This window comes from Schistocerca nitens, chromosome 6 (genome assembly GCF_023898315.1).
Source record: "Schistocerca nitens isolate TAMUIC-IGC-003100 chromosome 6, iqSchNite1.1, whole genome shotgun sequence".
Classification (NCBI taxonomy): domain Eukaryota; kingdom Metazoa; phylum Arthropoda; class Insecta; order Orthoptera; family Acrididae; genus Schistocerca; species Schistocerca nitens.
The window spans coordinates 389,752,375-389,770,564 of NC_064619.1; the positions used below are offsets into that span (position 1 = coordinate 389,752,375).

Consider the following 18,190-nt stretch of genomic DNA (forward strand, 5'->3'; position numbering starts at 1 on the left):
GTGTCAGGAAGTCTTTTCTGAAAGTACACTCCTGGAAATGGAAAAAAGAACACATTGACACCGGTGTGTCAGACCCACCATACTTGCTCCGGACACTGCGAGAGGGCTGTACAAGCAATGATCACACGCACGGCACAGCGGACACACCAGGAACTGCGGTGTTGGCCGTCGAATGGCGCTAGCTGCGCAGCATTTGTGCACCGCCGCCGTCAGTTTCAGCCAGTTTTCCGTGGCATACGGAGCTCCATCGCAGTCTTTAACACTGGTAGCATGCCGCGACAGCGTGGACGTGAACCGTATGTGCAGTTGACGGACTTTGAGCGAGGGCGTATAGTGGGCATGCGGGAGGCCGGGTGGACGTACTGCCGAATTGCTCAACACGTGGGGCGTGAGGTCTCCACAGTACATCGATGTTGTCGCCAGTGGTCGGCGGAAGATGCACGTGCCCGTCGACCTGGGACCGGACCGCAGCAACGCGCGGATGCACGCCAAGACCGTAGGATCCTACGCAGTGCCAATGATGGTCGTATGCGTGTTTGGCGCCGTGCAGGTGAGTGCCACAATCAGGACTGCATACGACCGAGGCACACAGGGCCAACACCCGGCATCATGGTGTGGGGAGCGATCTCCTACACTGGCCGTACACCACTGGTGATCGTTGAGGGGACACTGAATAGTGCACGGTGCATCCAAACCGTCATCGAACCCATCGTTCTACCATTCCTAGACCGGCAAGGGAACTTGCTGTTCCAACAGGACAATGCACGTCCGCATGTATCCCATGCCACCCAATGTGCTCTAGAAGGTGTAAGTCAACTACCCTGGCCAGCAAGATCTCCGGATCTGTTCCCCATTGAGCATGTTTGGGACTGAATGAAGCGTCGTCTCACGCGGTCTGCATGTCCAGCACGAACGCTGGTCCAACTGAGGCGCCAGGTGGAAATGGCATGGCAAGCCGTTCCACAGGACTACATCCAGCATCTCTACGATCGTCTCCATGGGAAAATAGCAGCCTGCATTGCTGCGAAAGGTGGATATACACTGTACTAGTGCCGACATTGTGCATGCTCTGTTGCCTTTGTCTATGTGCCTGTGGTTCTGTCAGTGTGATCATGTAATGTATCTGACCCCAGGAATGTGTCAATAAAGTTTCCCCTTCCTGGGACAATGAATTCACGGTGTTCTTATTTCAATTTCTAGGAGTGTATTTGTAAGGAGTGTAGCCATGTATGGAAGTGAAACATGGACGATAAATAGTTTGGACAAGAAGAGAATAGAAGCTTTCGAAATGTGGTGCTACAGAAGAATGCTGAAGATTAGATGGGTAGATCACATAACTAATGAGGAGGTACTGAATAGGATTGGGGAGAAGAGGAGTTTGTGGCACAACTTGACCAGAAGAAGGGATCGGTTGGTAGGACATGTTCTGAGGCATCAAGGGATCACCAATTTAGTATTGGAGGGGAGTGTGGAGGGTAAAAATCGTAGGGGGAGACAAAGAGATGAATACACTAAGCAGATTCAGAAGGATGTAGGTTGCAGTAGGTACTGGGAGATGAAGCAGCTTGCACAGGATATAGTAGCATGGAGAGCTGCATCAAACCAGTCTCAGGACTGAAGACAACAACAACAACAACAACAACAACAACAACAACAACAACAACACGTTCACTCCCTCCTCGGAAGTTTGGAGTCGGATTCGACAGTTATCTGGCGCGCCTAGTTTCTCCCCGGTCTCTGTGCTCACTGTCGCGCGTGATACGTTAGTGGACCCCGTCGCAATTTCTAACTCTTTGGGTCAACACTTCGAGCTCTTCAAATTACCCGCCAGCGTTTCTCCCGAAAAAACGTGCAGCGGAAGTGCAACCTCTTGCTTTCTTCTCTCAAAATCGCGAAAGCTATAATACTGTTTTTTCCATGCGGGAACTCCAACAAGCACTCTCTTCTTCTCGCTCCTCCGCCCCAGGACCGGATGGTATTCACATCCAAATGTTGCTGCATTTATCAACCCATAGTCTGCGTTACCTCCTTCGCCTTTATAATCGAATTTGGACCGGCAGTACTTTTCCCAGGCGATGGCGGGAAGCTATCGTCGTTCCTGTTCCGAAACCTGGAAAAGACAAACATCTCCCCTCTAGCTATCGCCCCATTTCTCTCACGAGTAGTGTATGTAAGGTTTTGGAGCGTATGGTGAATTGCCGTTTAGCTTAGTGTCTGGAGCCCCGTAGTCTTTTAACACCTGCCCAATGAGGTTTCCGAAAGCATCGTTCTGCAGTTGACCATCTTGTTGCTCTCTCCACTTCTATCATGAACAATTTTCTCCGGAAACGCCAAACAGTAGCAATATTTTTTGATCTGGAGAGAGCATACGATACCTGTTGGAGGACAGGCATCCTCCGCACACTGTTCTCCTGGGGCTTTCGAGGTCGGCTGCCCCTTTTTCTTCGCGAATTTATGGCAGAGCGCACATTTAGAGTGCGGGTGAACACTACACTCTCTCGTACTTTCTCCCAAGAAAACGGGGTACCCCAGGGCTCCGTGCTAAGTGTTGTACTGTTTGCCATTGCCATAAATCCAATTATGGATTGTCTCCTTTCTGATGTCTCAGGCTCCCTCTTTGTGGACGATTTTGCGATCTACTACAGCTCTCAACGGACCAGCCTTCTTGAACGACGTCTTCAAGGCTGTCTCGATTGCCTCTACTCTTGGAGCATCAAAACCAGCTTCCGTTTTTCTCCCAGTAAGACCGTTTGTGTTAATTTTTGGCGACGTAAGGAGTCTCTTCCACCCTCCTTACATCTAGGACCTGTCAACCTTCCATTTTCGGATGGCGCTAAATTCTTGGGTCTTATGTTTGACAGAAAACTGTGCTGGTCCTCCGACGTTTCCTACCTTTCGGCTCGCTGTCTGCGATCCCTCAACACCCTCCGTGTCCTGAATGGTACCTCCTGGGGAGCAGACCGAGTGGTCCTTCTCTGCCTCTATCGCGCCTTAGTGCGCTCGAAATTGGACTATGGAAGCATAGTCTACTCCTCTGCTCAGCCGTCTATTCTTCGGCGTTTCGACTCCATCCACCACCGTGGATTACGTTTAGTGTCTGGCGCTTTTTACACCAGCCCTGTGGAAAGCCTTTATGCTGAGACTGCTGAACCTCCACTGTCCAATCGGTGAGCAGTCCTTCTGAGTCGTTATGCTAGCCATCTGTCTTCCATGCCTGCTAATCCAGCCCATGACATTTTTTTTGACGCCTCCTTTGATGTATGGTATGCAGGCCGCCCTTCCTCTCTACTACCACCGGGAGTCCGCTTCCGTCAACTGCTCTATTCTCTTTCCTTTTACTTTCCTAAAACCTTCTTGACAACTTGGGGTACAGCACCGCCTTGGCTCCGTCCCCGGATCTGCCTGCTCCGTGACCTTTGTCAATTTCCCAAGGATGGTACCCCTTCACTTGTTTATTGTCGGGCATTTGCTGCTCTAAGTGCACAAATGAAGCAAGCTGCATTTATTTACACTGATGGCTCGAAAACATCGTTAGGTGTAGGGAGTGTCTATATTGTTAGCGACACCCCAAATCAATTTCGGCTTCCAGACCAGTGTTCGGTTTATACTGCGGAGCTTTACGCTGTTCTCCATGCTGTCCACTACATCCGCCGCCATCAGCGGATACAGTATGTTATCTGTTCAGACTCTCTCAGCTGTCTCCTCAGTCTCCAAGCTCTTTACCCTGTCCACCCTCTGGTTCACCGGATTCAGGACTGTCTGCGCTTGCTCCACCTGGGGGGCGTCTCGGTGGCGTTCCTCTGGCTCCCGGGACACGTTGGTATCTGTGGAAATGAGGCGGCCGATATGGCGGCCAAGGCTGCAGTCTCTCTTCTTCGGCCAGCTATTCAATCGATTCCCTTCACCGATCTACGGAGCGTTTTATGTCGTTGTGTTGTTCTTTTATGGTACGCACATTGGTCGACACTTCCCCATAATAAATTGTGGGACGTGAAAGCTCTTCCTTGTGTTTGGACCTCTTCCTCCCGAACGCGTCGTCGGGAGGAGGTAATTTTAACTAGACTCCGGATAGGGCACTGTCTTTTTAGCCATCGACATCTTTTAAGCGGCGATCCTCCCCCACTCTGTCCCCACTGCTCTCAGCTGTGGACGGTAAGACACCTTTTAATTGAGTGCCCCTATTTTAATCCGTTACGCTCCCGTCTACAGCTATCGCCTGATATATCGTCGATTTTAGCAGATGACGCGCTCAGCCGATCGCGTACTCAAGTTTATTGGTGCCAGTGAAATGACGTCAGTCATTTGAAGTTTTTTTGGGGACAACCAACCCCTTTCTGTAGTGGATTTTTAAGCCTTCCTTCTGTTTTTAGTTTCTCCAATTTTATGACTTTCGTTCCCATTGCTGCTGGTTTTCAATTTCGGTTTTTTATTGTTTCCTAAGTCACGGACCGGGCGCTAATGACCATAGCAGTTTTGCGCCTAAAAAAAAAAAAATTTTGTTGAGCAGTTGTTTGTTCCTTTGTCTCTGCTAGAGGTTTTTTTTTTTTTTTTTTTTTTTTTTTTTTTTTTTTTTTTTTTTTTCCCCCCTAATCTAACACTTTGTGTGTTACGTTCACATTTAGCTCAACACCTTGAAACTTTAATTATTGTGCTAAATTAGCATTATTACCGTCTATCATCACTGCACAGGGTGCAGCCAACTGCAGGTGGTTGCTCACGTCGGTACCAGTGATGTCACTTTCGATCAGAAGAGATTGTCTCTGGTTTCAAGTGGCTAACAGAAGTGGTAAAGGCTGCCAGTCTTGCTTGCAAGATGAAAGCAGAGCTGACCATTTGCAGCGTATTCGACAGGACCGATGGCGGACGTCTGGTACAGAGCCAAGTGGAGGGAATCAGAGGCTCAGACAGTTCTGCGACTGTGTAGGCTGCAGATTCCTCGACTTGGGCCAGAGGGTTGTTGGGTTCCGGGTTCCGCTGACTAGGCCAGGTGTCAACTATACATAGGAGGCGGCTACACGGGCAGCAGGGGCTGTGTGGTGTGGACAGGGCAGTTTTTTAGGTTAGAGAGCCTCAGGAAAACACAAGAAGGGCTTCAGTCACAAAGGGTGCCGGCTGAACACAGGAAGAACGTAGATACAGGAATCATTGGTATAACAGTTGTAAATTGTCGTATCTGTGTTGGGCAAGTATCAGTGCTCCAAGTGCTAATAGAAAGCACTGATGCTCAAACCGTTATAGGTACTGAAAGCTGGCTAAAGCCGGATATAAGCTCAGCCGAAATTTGTGCGAAGAACCTAATGGTGTTCCGAAAGGATAGGCTAAACACGGTTGGCAGTTGCGTGTTTGTTGCTGTTAGAAGTAGTTTAACTTGTCGCGGAATTGAAGTAGATAGTTCCTGAGAGTTACTATGGGCCGAGGACATTGTTGGCAAGTGGAATAAAATAATAATAGGATCCTTTTACCGACCTCCCAATTCTGATGATACAGTTGCTAAAAGGTTCAATGGAAACTTGTGAGTTTGGTTTCAAACACGTACCCAACTCTATGATAATAGTTGGTGGCTACTTTTATTTACCCTCACTATGTTGATGAAAATACATGTTTAATTCCAGAGGTACTCATTAAATATCAACTGAAATTGTGCTAAACACATTCTCAGAAAATTATTTTGAGCCATTAGTTCACGCGCCCACGCGAATAGTAAATGGTTGTGAAAACACACTTGACCTCTAAGCAACAAATAATCCTGAGCTAATAATGAGCATCAAAACCAATACAGGAATTAGTGAACATAGGGTTTTCGTAGCGAGGTTGAATATTGTAATCCTCAAAAAATAAGCGAAAAATATACCTATTCAAAAAAGCAGATGAAAATTACTTTACGCCTTCCTGGGAGACAATCTCCACTCATTCCAAATTAATAATATAAGTGTAGACCAGATGTGGCTTGAATTCAAAGAAATAATATCGGTAGCAATTGATAGATTTATACCAGATAAATTAACAAACGGCGGAGCTGATCTTCCTTGGTACACAAAACGGGTTAGAACACTGTTGCAGAAACAACGAAACAAACATGCTAAATTTAAACAGACGCAAAATCCGCAAGATTGGTGATATTTTACAGAAGCTTGAAATTTAGCGCAGACTTCAATGCAAGATGCTCATAACAGTCTCCAAAACCAAACTCTGTCTTGAAGCCTACCAGAAAATACAGAGATTCTGGTCATATGTGAAGTATGTTAGCGGCAAGAAACAATCGATGCCTTCTCTGTGCGATAGCAATGGAGATACTATCGAAGACAGTGCTGCCAAAGCAGAGTTACTAAACACAGCCTTCTGAAGTGCCTTCACAAAAGAAGACTAAGTAAATATTCCAGAATTTGAATCAAGAACAGCTGCCAACATGAGTAACATAGAAGTAAATATCTTCGGAGTAGTGAAGCAACTTAAATCACTTAAGAAAAGCAAGTCATCTGGTCCATACTGTATAACAATTAGATTCCTTTCAGAGTATGCTGATGCATTAACTCCATACTTAATAATCATATACATCCGTTCGCTCGACGAAAGATCCTTATCCAAAGACTGGAAAGTTGCACAGGTCACACCAATATTCAAGAAAGGTAGTAGGCATAACCCACTAAATTACAGGCCCATATCGTTAACGTCGATATGCAGCTGAATTTTGGGACGTATATTGTGTTCAAACATTATGGATTACCTCAAAGAAAACTGTCTGTTGGCACACAGTCAACATGGGTTTAGAAAACATCGTTCCTGTGAAACACAACTAGCTCTTTATTCATATGAAGTGCTGAGTGCTATTGACAAGGGATTTCAGATCGATTCCGTATTTCTGGATTTCCAGAAGGCTTTTGACAATGTACCACACAAGCGGCTTGTAGTGAAATTGCGTGCTTATGGAATGTCGTTTCAATTCTGTGACTGGATTTATGATTTCCTGTCAGAGAGGTCACAGTTCGTGGTAATGGACAGAAAGTCATCGAGTAAAACATAAGTGATTTCTGGCATTCCCCAAGGTAGTGTTATAGGCCCTTTGCAGTTCCTTATCTGTATACACGATTTGGGAGACAATCTGAGCAGCCGTCTTAGGCAGATGACGCTGTCATTTATTGACTAATAAAGTCATCAGAAGATCAAAACCAATTGCAAAACGATTTAGAAAAGATATCTGAATGGTGCAAAAATTGGCAGTTGACCCTAAATAACAAAGTGTGAGGTCATCCACATGAGTGCTAAAAGGAATTCGTTAAACTTCGGTTACACGATAAATCAGTCTAATCTAAAAGCCGTAAATTGAACTAAATACCTAGGAATTACAATTACGAACAACTTAAATTGGAAGGAAGACACAGAAAATATTGGGAAGGCTAACCAAAGACAGTGTTTTATTGGCAGGCCACTTAGAATATGTAAAAGATGTACTAAGGAGATTGCCTACACTACGCTTGTCTGTCCTCTTTTAGAATACTGCTGCGCAGTGTGGGATCCTTACCAATAGGGCTGATGGAGTACACAGAAAAAGTTAAAAGAAGGGCAGCACATTTTGTATTATCACGAAATATGGGAGAGAGTGTTACTGAAATGATACAGGATTTGGGCTAGACATCATTAAAAGAAAGGCATTTTTCTTTGCGATGGAATCTTCTCACAAAATTCCAGTCAGCAACTTTCTCCTCCGAATGTGAAAATATTTTGTTGAAACTGAGCTACATAGGGAGAAATGATCACCACAGTAAAATAAGGGAAATCAGAGCTTGCATGGAAAGATATAAGGTGTTCTTTCTTTCCGCGCGCTATACGAGATTGGAATAATAGAGAATTGAGAAGGTGGTTCGATGAACCCTCTGCCAGGCACTTAAATGTGATATGCAGAATATCAATGTAGATGTAGATGTATCATTGCATCTAATTGAGTGGTTAACTGTTCAGTGTAAGTTTTAAATTGGTCTTCCAAATGCTGCTCCTCATTAACACAAGCTTTCAATTATTTCAACCTTAAGTTTGTAACTAATCTTTTTCTGCTAGCAACTGTTATGCCAATTGGCAAATCCACTACAAACTATCTTTTAAAACAAAAATACACTTTCCCTACCCACAAAACACAACACCAGCACAAGCAAAACTGAATCGGCTTGGATTTGACACAGCTCACAGATTTGCTAACATGACTCACAGAGTCACAAGGATGACGAGGAATGGGATTCTTTGCTCACCATACTGCGTTGCTACAGACAGTGAGCAGCAGACATTGTTACTACTCGCATTTGTGGTGGCGTTTTGGAAATAAGTGAAAACATAGCCAATAACTATAAATTCTTCTACTATATAATTGTATATGACGGTAGTTGTTGATTAACTTGATTAGTATGTATCGACAGGTTCGTTCTTCTCAAATTTCATTAGTAGTAGTAGTAGTAGTAGTAGTAGTAGTAGTAGTAATTTCATGACACTTCTGTAATATTTTGCTGTTGACTTGGTTATCAGAGACGACACCAAAATTCCTCAAAACTTTTTCACTTCAAAAAGTTGTTAACTACTTCTTGAATTTGTTTTACTATAAGCTGTCTCTTCGGATTCATCAATTTTCAGTACAAATTTATTTTGGGCCCTGCACAGGGCCACCAGAATGAGGTGCTAGGTCTTGGAAAATGTGTGTGTTTCTTCAGACTGAGTGCTGCTATTTTCAGCTCTGAACGATTGCATCTGCAAATTATATTTTTATAGAAAATTGGTCATGTTCTCTCAACTTAATCACCATGTCAGTTCCCTTGGGTTGAAGAGCTGTAAATTTAGAAATGATGGCAACTTTCTATTAAATAATAGAAAATACTACTACTTTGAACTGTCTACTGTTACAATTTGTTGGTGTGAAGGAATACTCCAGAAACAATTCATATTTGTTCATTCAACATGACACCACATGAACTGCATTTGACATTTGAATGAATAGAACAATTTGGCAGATAAATCATCTGTTTGCCATGACATGATCTCTATTGTCACTGCACCTTCTTTATGCAGTGGCATGCTGTACTTCTCCAATCTTGGACATAAAAGCATGGAACAAAAATCCAGTGTCCAGCAGATGCCACAACTTGTGGTCATATTCCAATTTTTGCCCCACCTTTATGACATGTGGCCTCTCTCTCTCTCTCTCTCTCTCTCTCTCTCTCTCTCTCTCTCTCCCGATGTGAAAATCAATGACAGGCTCTCCAGCTTAGATTTCAAACTATATAATTAATTAATGGTTTCAGCTGTTACAGTTATCATACATCAGCGAGATATGTAGCGGGTATCTTATGGATATGTTACACCACTGCTTTTTGCATTCTTATTTAAGACCATTTTTGTTTCTAGCTGTATGTGAGATATTGTTGTGTGTTAAATAACAAATCTTCTGATTTAATAACACAAGAAAAATCAGGTGAGGTCAAGGAACTACATCAAAAAGTGATAAATACAAATATCTTCTACAAAGTTCAGTCTTAGCTGACAGATAATAATGAAACCTTTACAGATTGACATTAGTTGCTGAAACAGAAGTATGTTACTGAATCTGTAGTTAATTCATACATTGGCCTTTGCTCCTTTAAAAAGCAATTAAAAATAAAATAAATGTGCTTCTGCCATTGCGTTAACTTAAACAAATTCTGTGTTCCCTGCTCAAGCTTAACTATTATCTGACTACTATTCACCCCATCAGAAATGTAGCATAAATGATACTGGGCAACCACTCACATTTTAACAAGTGGAAGTAGTTATTGGAAGTTATAACACATTAGCACATTGAAGTCAATGTGTGAACTCTTCCCTCAGCTGTATAGACAGTATCCCCCACTGATGGAAGGTGGTGATTATTTCCCATAACACAACAATACACACTACTTTCAGCCATCAGTGACGATTCATTTGTGTGTTTTTTTTTTTAATTGACAGTCCATTTTCTACTTCACCATTGTGTCATTTCTTACCTCTCAGGAGAAATGTCTACAGCTTTCCAAGATCAACAACCTGCGGATATGTCACCAGATGGCTCAACTGATTCCTGATACAGATTAATTTTATTATAATAAGTGTGTTTGTGACCCAAGGAATGCTCAGAAGCATTAACCAAAAAGAAACAAATCCATCCATTTCAGTATATATAAATTGTAAGAAAAGGAAAAACCAGGACATGAACACATGGCCTAATGGACAGACAAATGAAATGAGAAATACACATTTGAAGTTTACTGGGCATACCTGCATGGTGAGCAACAACAAATTGGCTAGGAGAGTCTGGGAACACACCAAGAAATGAAAGACCACCACAATAAGAATCAAAGGAGCAGAAGACTCAGAGAAATGGGGAATAACAACAGAAGACATGATGAACAGACATATGTACAGAAGAGCAATCGAAAATCACAAATATTTTTAAAAAGCCAAGAAACCGCAAAGGATCCATGCAGATTCATAGCGAGAGCCAGAAATTAGAACATGAATAGGTTTTTGGGAGTGGAGAAGGCAGGAAAATATTTATACGTTTGGACTTTTGTCCACCTTTCATGCTTGGATCCAGTTTTCACACAGTCCCAACATGCAGCACTTGCTGTGGTATCCCACTGAGTCTGTAGCCAAAGCTAGTCCTCAGAACATTGATGGTCCACGATATTCACTCATCCAGTCTGCGGCAGTGTTAACCAGTTCGTAGGATAGTGTTGTGGGATTCTAGGTGGTTTTGTTCAATTACATGACCTCTACACCATACCTGTTCGAACGATCTAAAATTCCAGAACCGGTACATATCTTCAAGATAGGAATAGATTTCAAGTGAATATAATACATCATCAGTATATTTGTTATTACACACATTATACATCATTCTAGTAACCAATTGAAGGAGTTGTCAGAAGAAAGTGCTAATCCTCAATGTAGTGAGAATTAGTCTGATCATGCTATCTGGTGTGGTTTCTGCTGCTGTACATACTGGCAACAAGTAGATCTATTTGAACTGCTAGAATGCATTTGTCTGCAGCTTATGCCTCACAGTGTTTATGTTCTTCTCTGTGGATGAAAAAAGCATCATGACTGTGTCAACATAACAATGGTGTCAAAATCTTCTAACAAAGTAAGTAGATGGACTTATGGTGAGAATGGTAATGACAGTCTTGATGACAGTGATGCAGATCCTGGTTATGTACCAAGATAACACAGTGTGTGAGGCTTAGCATTATATTGCCACCAGTATAACCTCATAATGTTCAGCGACAGCATTTGTTACAATTTTGGGGAGTTCTTTATGTTAGCAATACACGAATGTAATGTAATGTATATCACTGAGCACCTGAGAAATTGTTAGTCATTGGTTTGTTTTACCTTGTAACATTAGAAAAACCTACAATAGATGTATTGAGAGTTAGCATTGTTTTGGTCCTAATGTTAAACTTGGTGGGTTAGCAGTATTTTTATCCTGTTGTATTTATCTACAAACATTAGTTTGTATTTACTTTCAGGAAATAGCACAATGTACATCCTCTCAAAGAGAAGTGGGAAGCAGTTGACAATGTCAAAAAAAAAAAAAAAAAAAAAAAAAAAAGTGAATGCATATTTCTTAAATGTTCCATTACAAAAAAAAAAAAAAAAGAGGAGATGCAGTTATTACCACCTCAGGATTAACAAGAAAATGTAATGGACCACGTCCCTTAAAAGAAAAAAACACTTATTAAGTACCTCATGTAAATCATTACTATTTTGAAAGCATTCAAATTAATAATTAAGAAAATGAAAATCTTTTATGTTCCATTGGGACAAAAGCATAATATGTCATCAGACATAATGAAAACGGAAGCTCCAAAGCTAGCTGCAATTAGGTAAAATGTTTAATATTTTCTCAGATAGGCATGTTACAGTTTAATTGCCATTGCCAGGTGACATCTACTTGGAAGTGACTACCATATTGCATCTGTAGTAGTTTTTTCTGGCAAATCGTGGTAAGTATAATACTTTTTGTAGTTACAAAACGTAAACAATATGCCACTAATAACATCTCATGTCAGTACTGTCCTCAGGATGGATGCAAAGTTCAGTTTTTCTGTGGTATCTGAAGATGTAGCTGACTCCAGTTCAGTATTGAACTTTCAAAATATGTCAGACATACGTTTTATGTTTTCTAACTACAAAAAATATTGTCTATTGAACTGTCAAAATATCTTTGAAAAACTTATTTCTTACTTTTTGTAACTACAATCAATAGTATACTGATCAGTACTAGATAGAAAAAATTTACTATAGATGCAGTATGGTTGCCCTTCCAACTAGACTTCACTTGACAATGGCAGTTAAGCTAAATCAGGCCCGTGTTGCAAGTTATTAAATATATTAACTGATCACAGATACTTTTGGAGCTTTAATTTTCGTTATGTATTAAAATAAAAATCCAAATTGCTTTATTGGTGTCGAGTACAATTAACAAAACCTCTCAGGTGTCTTCCTGTGTGCTTACAAAGTTTGAATTGTAGTTTATTTATGGGAGAACTTTTGATTATCTAGTATTCTATTTTCTAATTAGAAGGAAACAAGAGTTTGGAAACACTTGGTGTATAAATTCAGCCATTACAGAAAACCTGACGTCGTCACTTTGTTAATATTACTATAACAGTACTCCTCCCTTGAACCATGGACCTTCCCATTGATGGGGAGGCTTGTGCACCTCAGCAATACAGAGAGCTGTACCGTATCTGCAATCACAATGGAAGAGTATCTGTTGAGAGGCCAGACAAATGTGTGGCTCCTGAAGAGGGACAGCAGCCTTTTCAGTAGTTGCAGGGCCAACAGTCTGGATGATTGACTGATCTGGCCTTGTAACGTTAACCAAGGAGGCCGTGTTGTGCTGGTACTGTGAACAGCTGAAAGCAAGGGGATACTACTGCCGTAATTTTTGCTGAGGGCTTGCTGCTTTACTGTTTGCTTAAATAATGATGGTGTCCTCTTGGGTAAAATATTCTGGAGGTAAAATAGTCCCCCATTCAGATCTCTGGGTGGGGACTACTCAGGACGACGACATTATCAGGAGAAAGAAAACTGGTGTTCTACAGATCGGAGGATGGAATGTCAGATTCCTTAATCTGGCAGCTAGGTAAGAAAATTTAAAAAGGGATATGGGTAGGTTAAAGCTAGATATAGTGGGAATTGGTGAAGTTCGGTGGCAGGAGGAACAAGACTTCTGGTCAGGTGCATACAGGGCTATAAATACAAAATCAAATAGGGGTAATGCCGGAATAGGTTTAATAATGAATAACAAAATAGGAGGGCAGGTAAACTACTACGAACACATAGTGAATGCATTATTGTAGCAAAGATAGACACAAAGCCGACACTTACCACAGTAGTACAAGTTCATATGCCAACTAGCTCTACAGATGAAGAAGAGATTGAAGAAATGTATGACGAGATAAAAGAAATTATTCAGATAGTGAAGGGGGATCAAAATTTAATAGTCTTGGGGGACTGGAATTTGATAGTAGGAAAAGGAAGAGGAGAAAAAGTAGTAGGTGAATATGGAATGGGGCTAAGGAATGAAAGAGGAAGGCATCTGGTAGAATTTTGCACAGGGCACAACTTAATCATAGCTAACACTTGGTTAAGGAATCATGAAAGAAGGGTGTATACGTGGAAGAGACCTGGAGACACTGGAAGGTTTCATGTAGGTTATGATGGTAAGACAGAATTTAGGAACCAGTTTATAAATTGTAAGTTATTTCCAGGGGCAGATGTGGGCTCTGACAACAATTTATTGGTTATGAACTGTAGATTAAAATTGAAGAAACAACAAAAACAAGAAATTTAAGGAGATGGGACCTGGACAAACTGAAAGAACCAGAGGTTGTAGAATGTTTCAGAGAAAGCATTAGGGAACGATTGACAAAAATTGTGGGAAGAGATACAGTAGAAGAAGAATGGGCAGCTTCGAGAGACGAAATAGTAAAGGCAGCAGAGGGTCAAGGACGTAAATAGATGAGGGCTAGTAGAAATCTTTGGGTAACAGAAGAGATATTGAATTTAATTGATGAAAGGAGAAAATATAAAAATGCAGTAAATGAAGCAGGCAAAAAGGAATACAAACATCTGAAAAATGAGATATACAGGAAGTGCAAAATGGCTAAGCAGGGATGGCTAGATGACAAATGTAAGGATGTAGAGGCATATATCACTAGGGGTAAGATAGATACCATCTGGTGGGCAAGATGTATGAGACAGGCAAAATACCCTCAGACTTGAAGAAGAGTATAATAATTCCAATTCCAAAGAAAGCAGGTGTTGACAGGTGTGAAAATTACTGAACTATCAGTTTCATAAGTCATGACTGCAAAATACTAACACAAATTCTTTAAAGAGAAATGGAAAAACTGGTAGAAGCTTAACTCGGGGAATATCAGTTTGGATTCTGTAGAAATGTTGATACACATGAGGCAGTACTGACCCTACGACTTATCTTAGAAGATAGAGTAAGGAAAGACAAACCTACATTCCTAGGATTTGTAGACTCAGAGAAAGCTTTTGGCAATGTACACTGGAATACTTTCAAATTCTGAAGGTGGCAGGGGCCAAATACAGGGAACAAAAGGCTATTTACAATTTGTGCAGAAACCAGAGGGCAGTTGCTAGAGTCAAGGAGCACGAAAGGGAAGCAGTGGTTCAGAAGGGAGTGAGACAGGGCTGCAGCCTATCTCCGATGTTATTCAATATGTATATTGAGCAAGCAGTAAAGGAAAAAAAGGAAAATTTGGAGTAGGAATTAAAATCCATGGAGAAGAAATAAAAACTTTGTTATTTGCCAATGACAGTGTAATTCTGTCAGTCAGCAAAGGACCTGGAAGAGCAGTTGAACAAAATGGACAGTGTCTTGAAAGGAGTTTGAGATTAACATCAACAAAAACAAAACAAGGAGAATGGAATGTAGTCAAATTAAATCAGGCAATGCTGAGGGAATTGTATTAGGAAATGGGACACTTAAAATAGTAGATGAGTTTTGCTATTTGGGAAGCAAAATAACTGCTGATGGTCAAAGTAGAGAGGAAATAAAATGTAGACTGGCAATGTCAAGGAAAGCATTTGTGAAGAAGAGAAATTTGTTGACATCGAGTATAGATTTAAGCGACGTGTTTTCTGAAAGTATTTGTTTGTGTTACAAACCTCTTCCGTAGTTCACTAATTTATGAAACAAATTTTTGCCCTGTTAGCTTAAATATTAAAACGCTATTGTGGGAAAAGTGTTGCTTCGCAGAAAGTTTAGAATTTTGAAGTAAGAGGAGGAAAGTCATTTTTGGGTAAGCAGGATACAGCAAGAATTAAATGGCACATTGATGGATAGTGGAGACACACCCTAACAGTGATAACTGTAGTTCAATTTTAACCCTAAAAAATGTTAATCTCCGTCGATCCATTGTTTGTCGTCGATCCATTGTTGTCTAGTCTTTGAAGGAGGCATTCAATTGACGAATTTGCGGTATCCAGATACTGATGGCTCCAGTATTCAAATGCTGATACATCTGAATGTCTATACAAAAAGTTAATATGGTGCCTGAAGATGGCGTATTGAAATTCTGAAACTTGTTGTCAAAAGACAATAAAATACCTTCTCAAAACATGCGACTGTTTGGTGATTTTCCTTGTAAATAAATAAAAAAGGTTAATGCCAATTAAATCATAGTAGGAAGGCAGGAGTTGTGCATTCAGTTTAAGTAAGCGGTCGTAATTCCAGTATTATTAGTCACGCAAGAACAGGTGTAGCTTTTTCATTCAGTCACATGAAACCTGAATGAAAAGGGATGTACAAGAGTGTTGTTTATATGCACTTTTTTTAAAAATAATGTGTTAAGCTTTGGCAAATATAGTAAACTAAATTTACAGGGGCCTGACAGGGTATTATTATTGGATAAATATGTACACCAATGAAATGAGAGATCAGAAAAAGGTGGTTTTTAATAAAAAAAAGCAGTATCTGCAAAATATTTCAGTCTTGTACTTATATAATTATGTAAAATGGTATTAGAAGAATGTAGGCATGATGACATTAGGCTGTACACAGTAATTAGTTTAAACAAGAAACAAATGCCATATGACAATTTATTTTCATGTTCACAGGTTGGTGATACAGTAGGTTACCATGTAAGATTGCAGTCACGTATGCCACAAGGACCAGGAGGTCTCCTGTATATGTCATCAGGCATGCTTCTTCACCATTTGCAGAAAAATTCAGTTTTGACTGGTGTCACACATGTGATATTAGATGAAGCTCACGAACGTGACACCAATGTTGATGTGTTAGCCATTCTACTGCGTCGCGCATTATTGCATAACCCCGAACTGCATGTTATTGTCATGAGTGCCACTATTGATGCTTCTCTCTTCCAAAATTACTTTGATGCTCCCCTTATGGAGGTAAGTCCTCACTGTATCGCAGTTTACATACCTAAATATTTTTAATGCTTTGCTTGTCAAATTGTGATAGCATGAACTTGGAACTGAGTTTCACACTGAAGTTGGGGTAGGAACATGTGTTTGCTATTGTAACACTCCAGATACTATTAGTGTAACTCTCAATGTTGTGACATTTATGACCACACCAAAGAACTGTTGTCTACACGTCTGGACACAAATGGTGCTTAAAACCAGAATGAAAATGCTCCTGCCATTGTACAAAAAAGACGAATATGTCTTGGGCAGAGTTAAGGATGTAAATTTTTCAGCATATTATGCAGCTTGAGAGACATTTAAATTAAAACATTTTGAGATACCTGTGCTTTTTTACTAGTTAAAATTAGTACCCATGTCGTGAAATATAATGCATCGTGTTAAGTAAAGTAACATGATGTAATGTCATGTAACATGACACGTCATCCAACACACCATTTGTCCTGCAAGTTGAGGATGCTTGCATTCCCACTCTGGGATACTTCCTGTTAAAGATGCACCCTACTCTTGGATGCTTTCTATTGTAGATGTGTCCTACTCCCTAGAAGCAGATAAATTTGTGCCTGAAACCTCCTGGCAGATTAAAACTGTGTGCCCGACCGAGACTCAAACTCGGGACTTTTGCCTTTCGCAGGCAAGTGCTCTACCATCTGAGGTAGGAGACGACATACTGGCAGAAGTAAAGCTGTGAGTACTGGGCGTGAGTCGTGCTTCGGTAGCTCAGATGGTAGAGGAAAAGAATGACTGACCCCATTCAGAACTCAAATTGTTTTAGTGTCCCCTCTAGGAACAAATCCATCCTCAGAAATTTTACGCCCCCAGAAAAACTTTGTTATTACAGGTATGTTTTCCTGTTTGCTATGGCTTGCAAATATTCTGGATTTTGGGTAAGGGATGAGGGACTTAAGCCTATAAAGTGCACAAAACATGGTTTTTGCATGAAAAATATGATTAACCTATATTTTTGAAAGTGAGTTTTCAATACTATCCTAAGAATGCTTTTTTTATGTGTATGATTCACTTTAAATCAGTTCTACACATTCAGTTCATGTAAGAACAAATTTTATGAGCTACATTTAGCTTGACTTTAAACCATTGTATATAGACAACGGATGAAGATTATTGCATTAAAAACAAGAGTTTTGACTTTATCCACTTACCTACCTTTGTGCAAAGTTTGGACCGATTTGTACAAGCTTAAAGTATAGAAGTGGCATGCTTCAGAAACCTCCAAGAAAGATTCTTCAAATTGTTAAAACATGTTTAAGACCAAAGTCCCACACATCGGTGGGCCAAAGTTGAACAATCAGTCTTTCTCTGTAGTTCTTTAAGGATGACTGTTTTTGCAAATAAAATCTGAACAAATAGTGCCATTAGCTGAACATTAATTTTGGCCCAATTATAATCTTTTTCAAAAGGAATTAATCAATTGGAACAATTTGCCTGGGGCCAAGACCTCTTCATAATTCCAACCTTGTTGGATGTAGTGTGACATAGATGCAATAAGACAGATGCTCGAATGGCTATACAAATGGCTGCTAGTCTGGACTAAACCCAAAACTCAGCTCAAATAGGAACCGAGCACTAAGACCTCCACAAAAACCACAATTCTGTGTGCGGCCTTTTCATAAATATTTATTACAGTGCTTCCATACTGTAATGATACTATGGAAATATTTCCTGATGAGTAAGAACAGTTCAGTGTTTT

The 18,190-nt window shown here is 40.7% G+C and overlaps 1 protein-coding gene across 3 annotated transcripts in view; it reads left to right on the forward strand.

Annotated features, from left to right (window-relative positions):
• LOC126263140 (ATP-dependent RNA helicase DHX30-like) overlaps positions 1-18,190 on the forward strand; it is a 304,491-nt gene that overhangs the window by 119,265 nt on the left and 167,036 nt on the right. For all 3 annotated transcript variants that reach the window (XM_049960170.1, XM_049960171.1, XM_049960172.1), the window contains one exon: positions 16,153-16,449. In XM_049960170.1, coding sequence (XP_049816127.1) covers positions 16,153-16,449 — 297 coding nt within the window. The remainder of the gene's footprint in view (positions 1-16,152; positions 16,450-18,190) is intronic.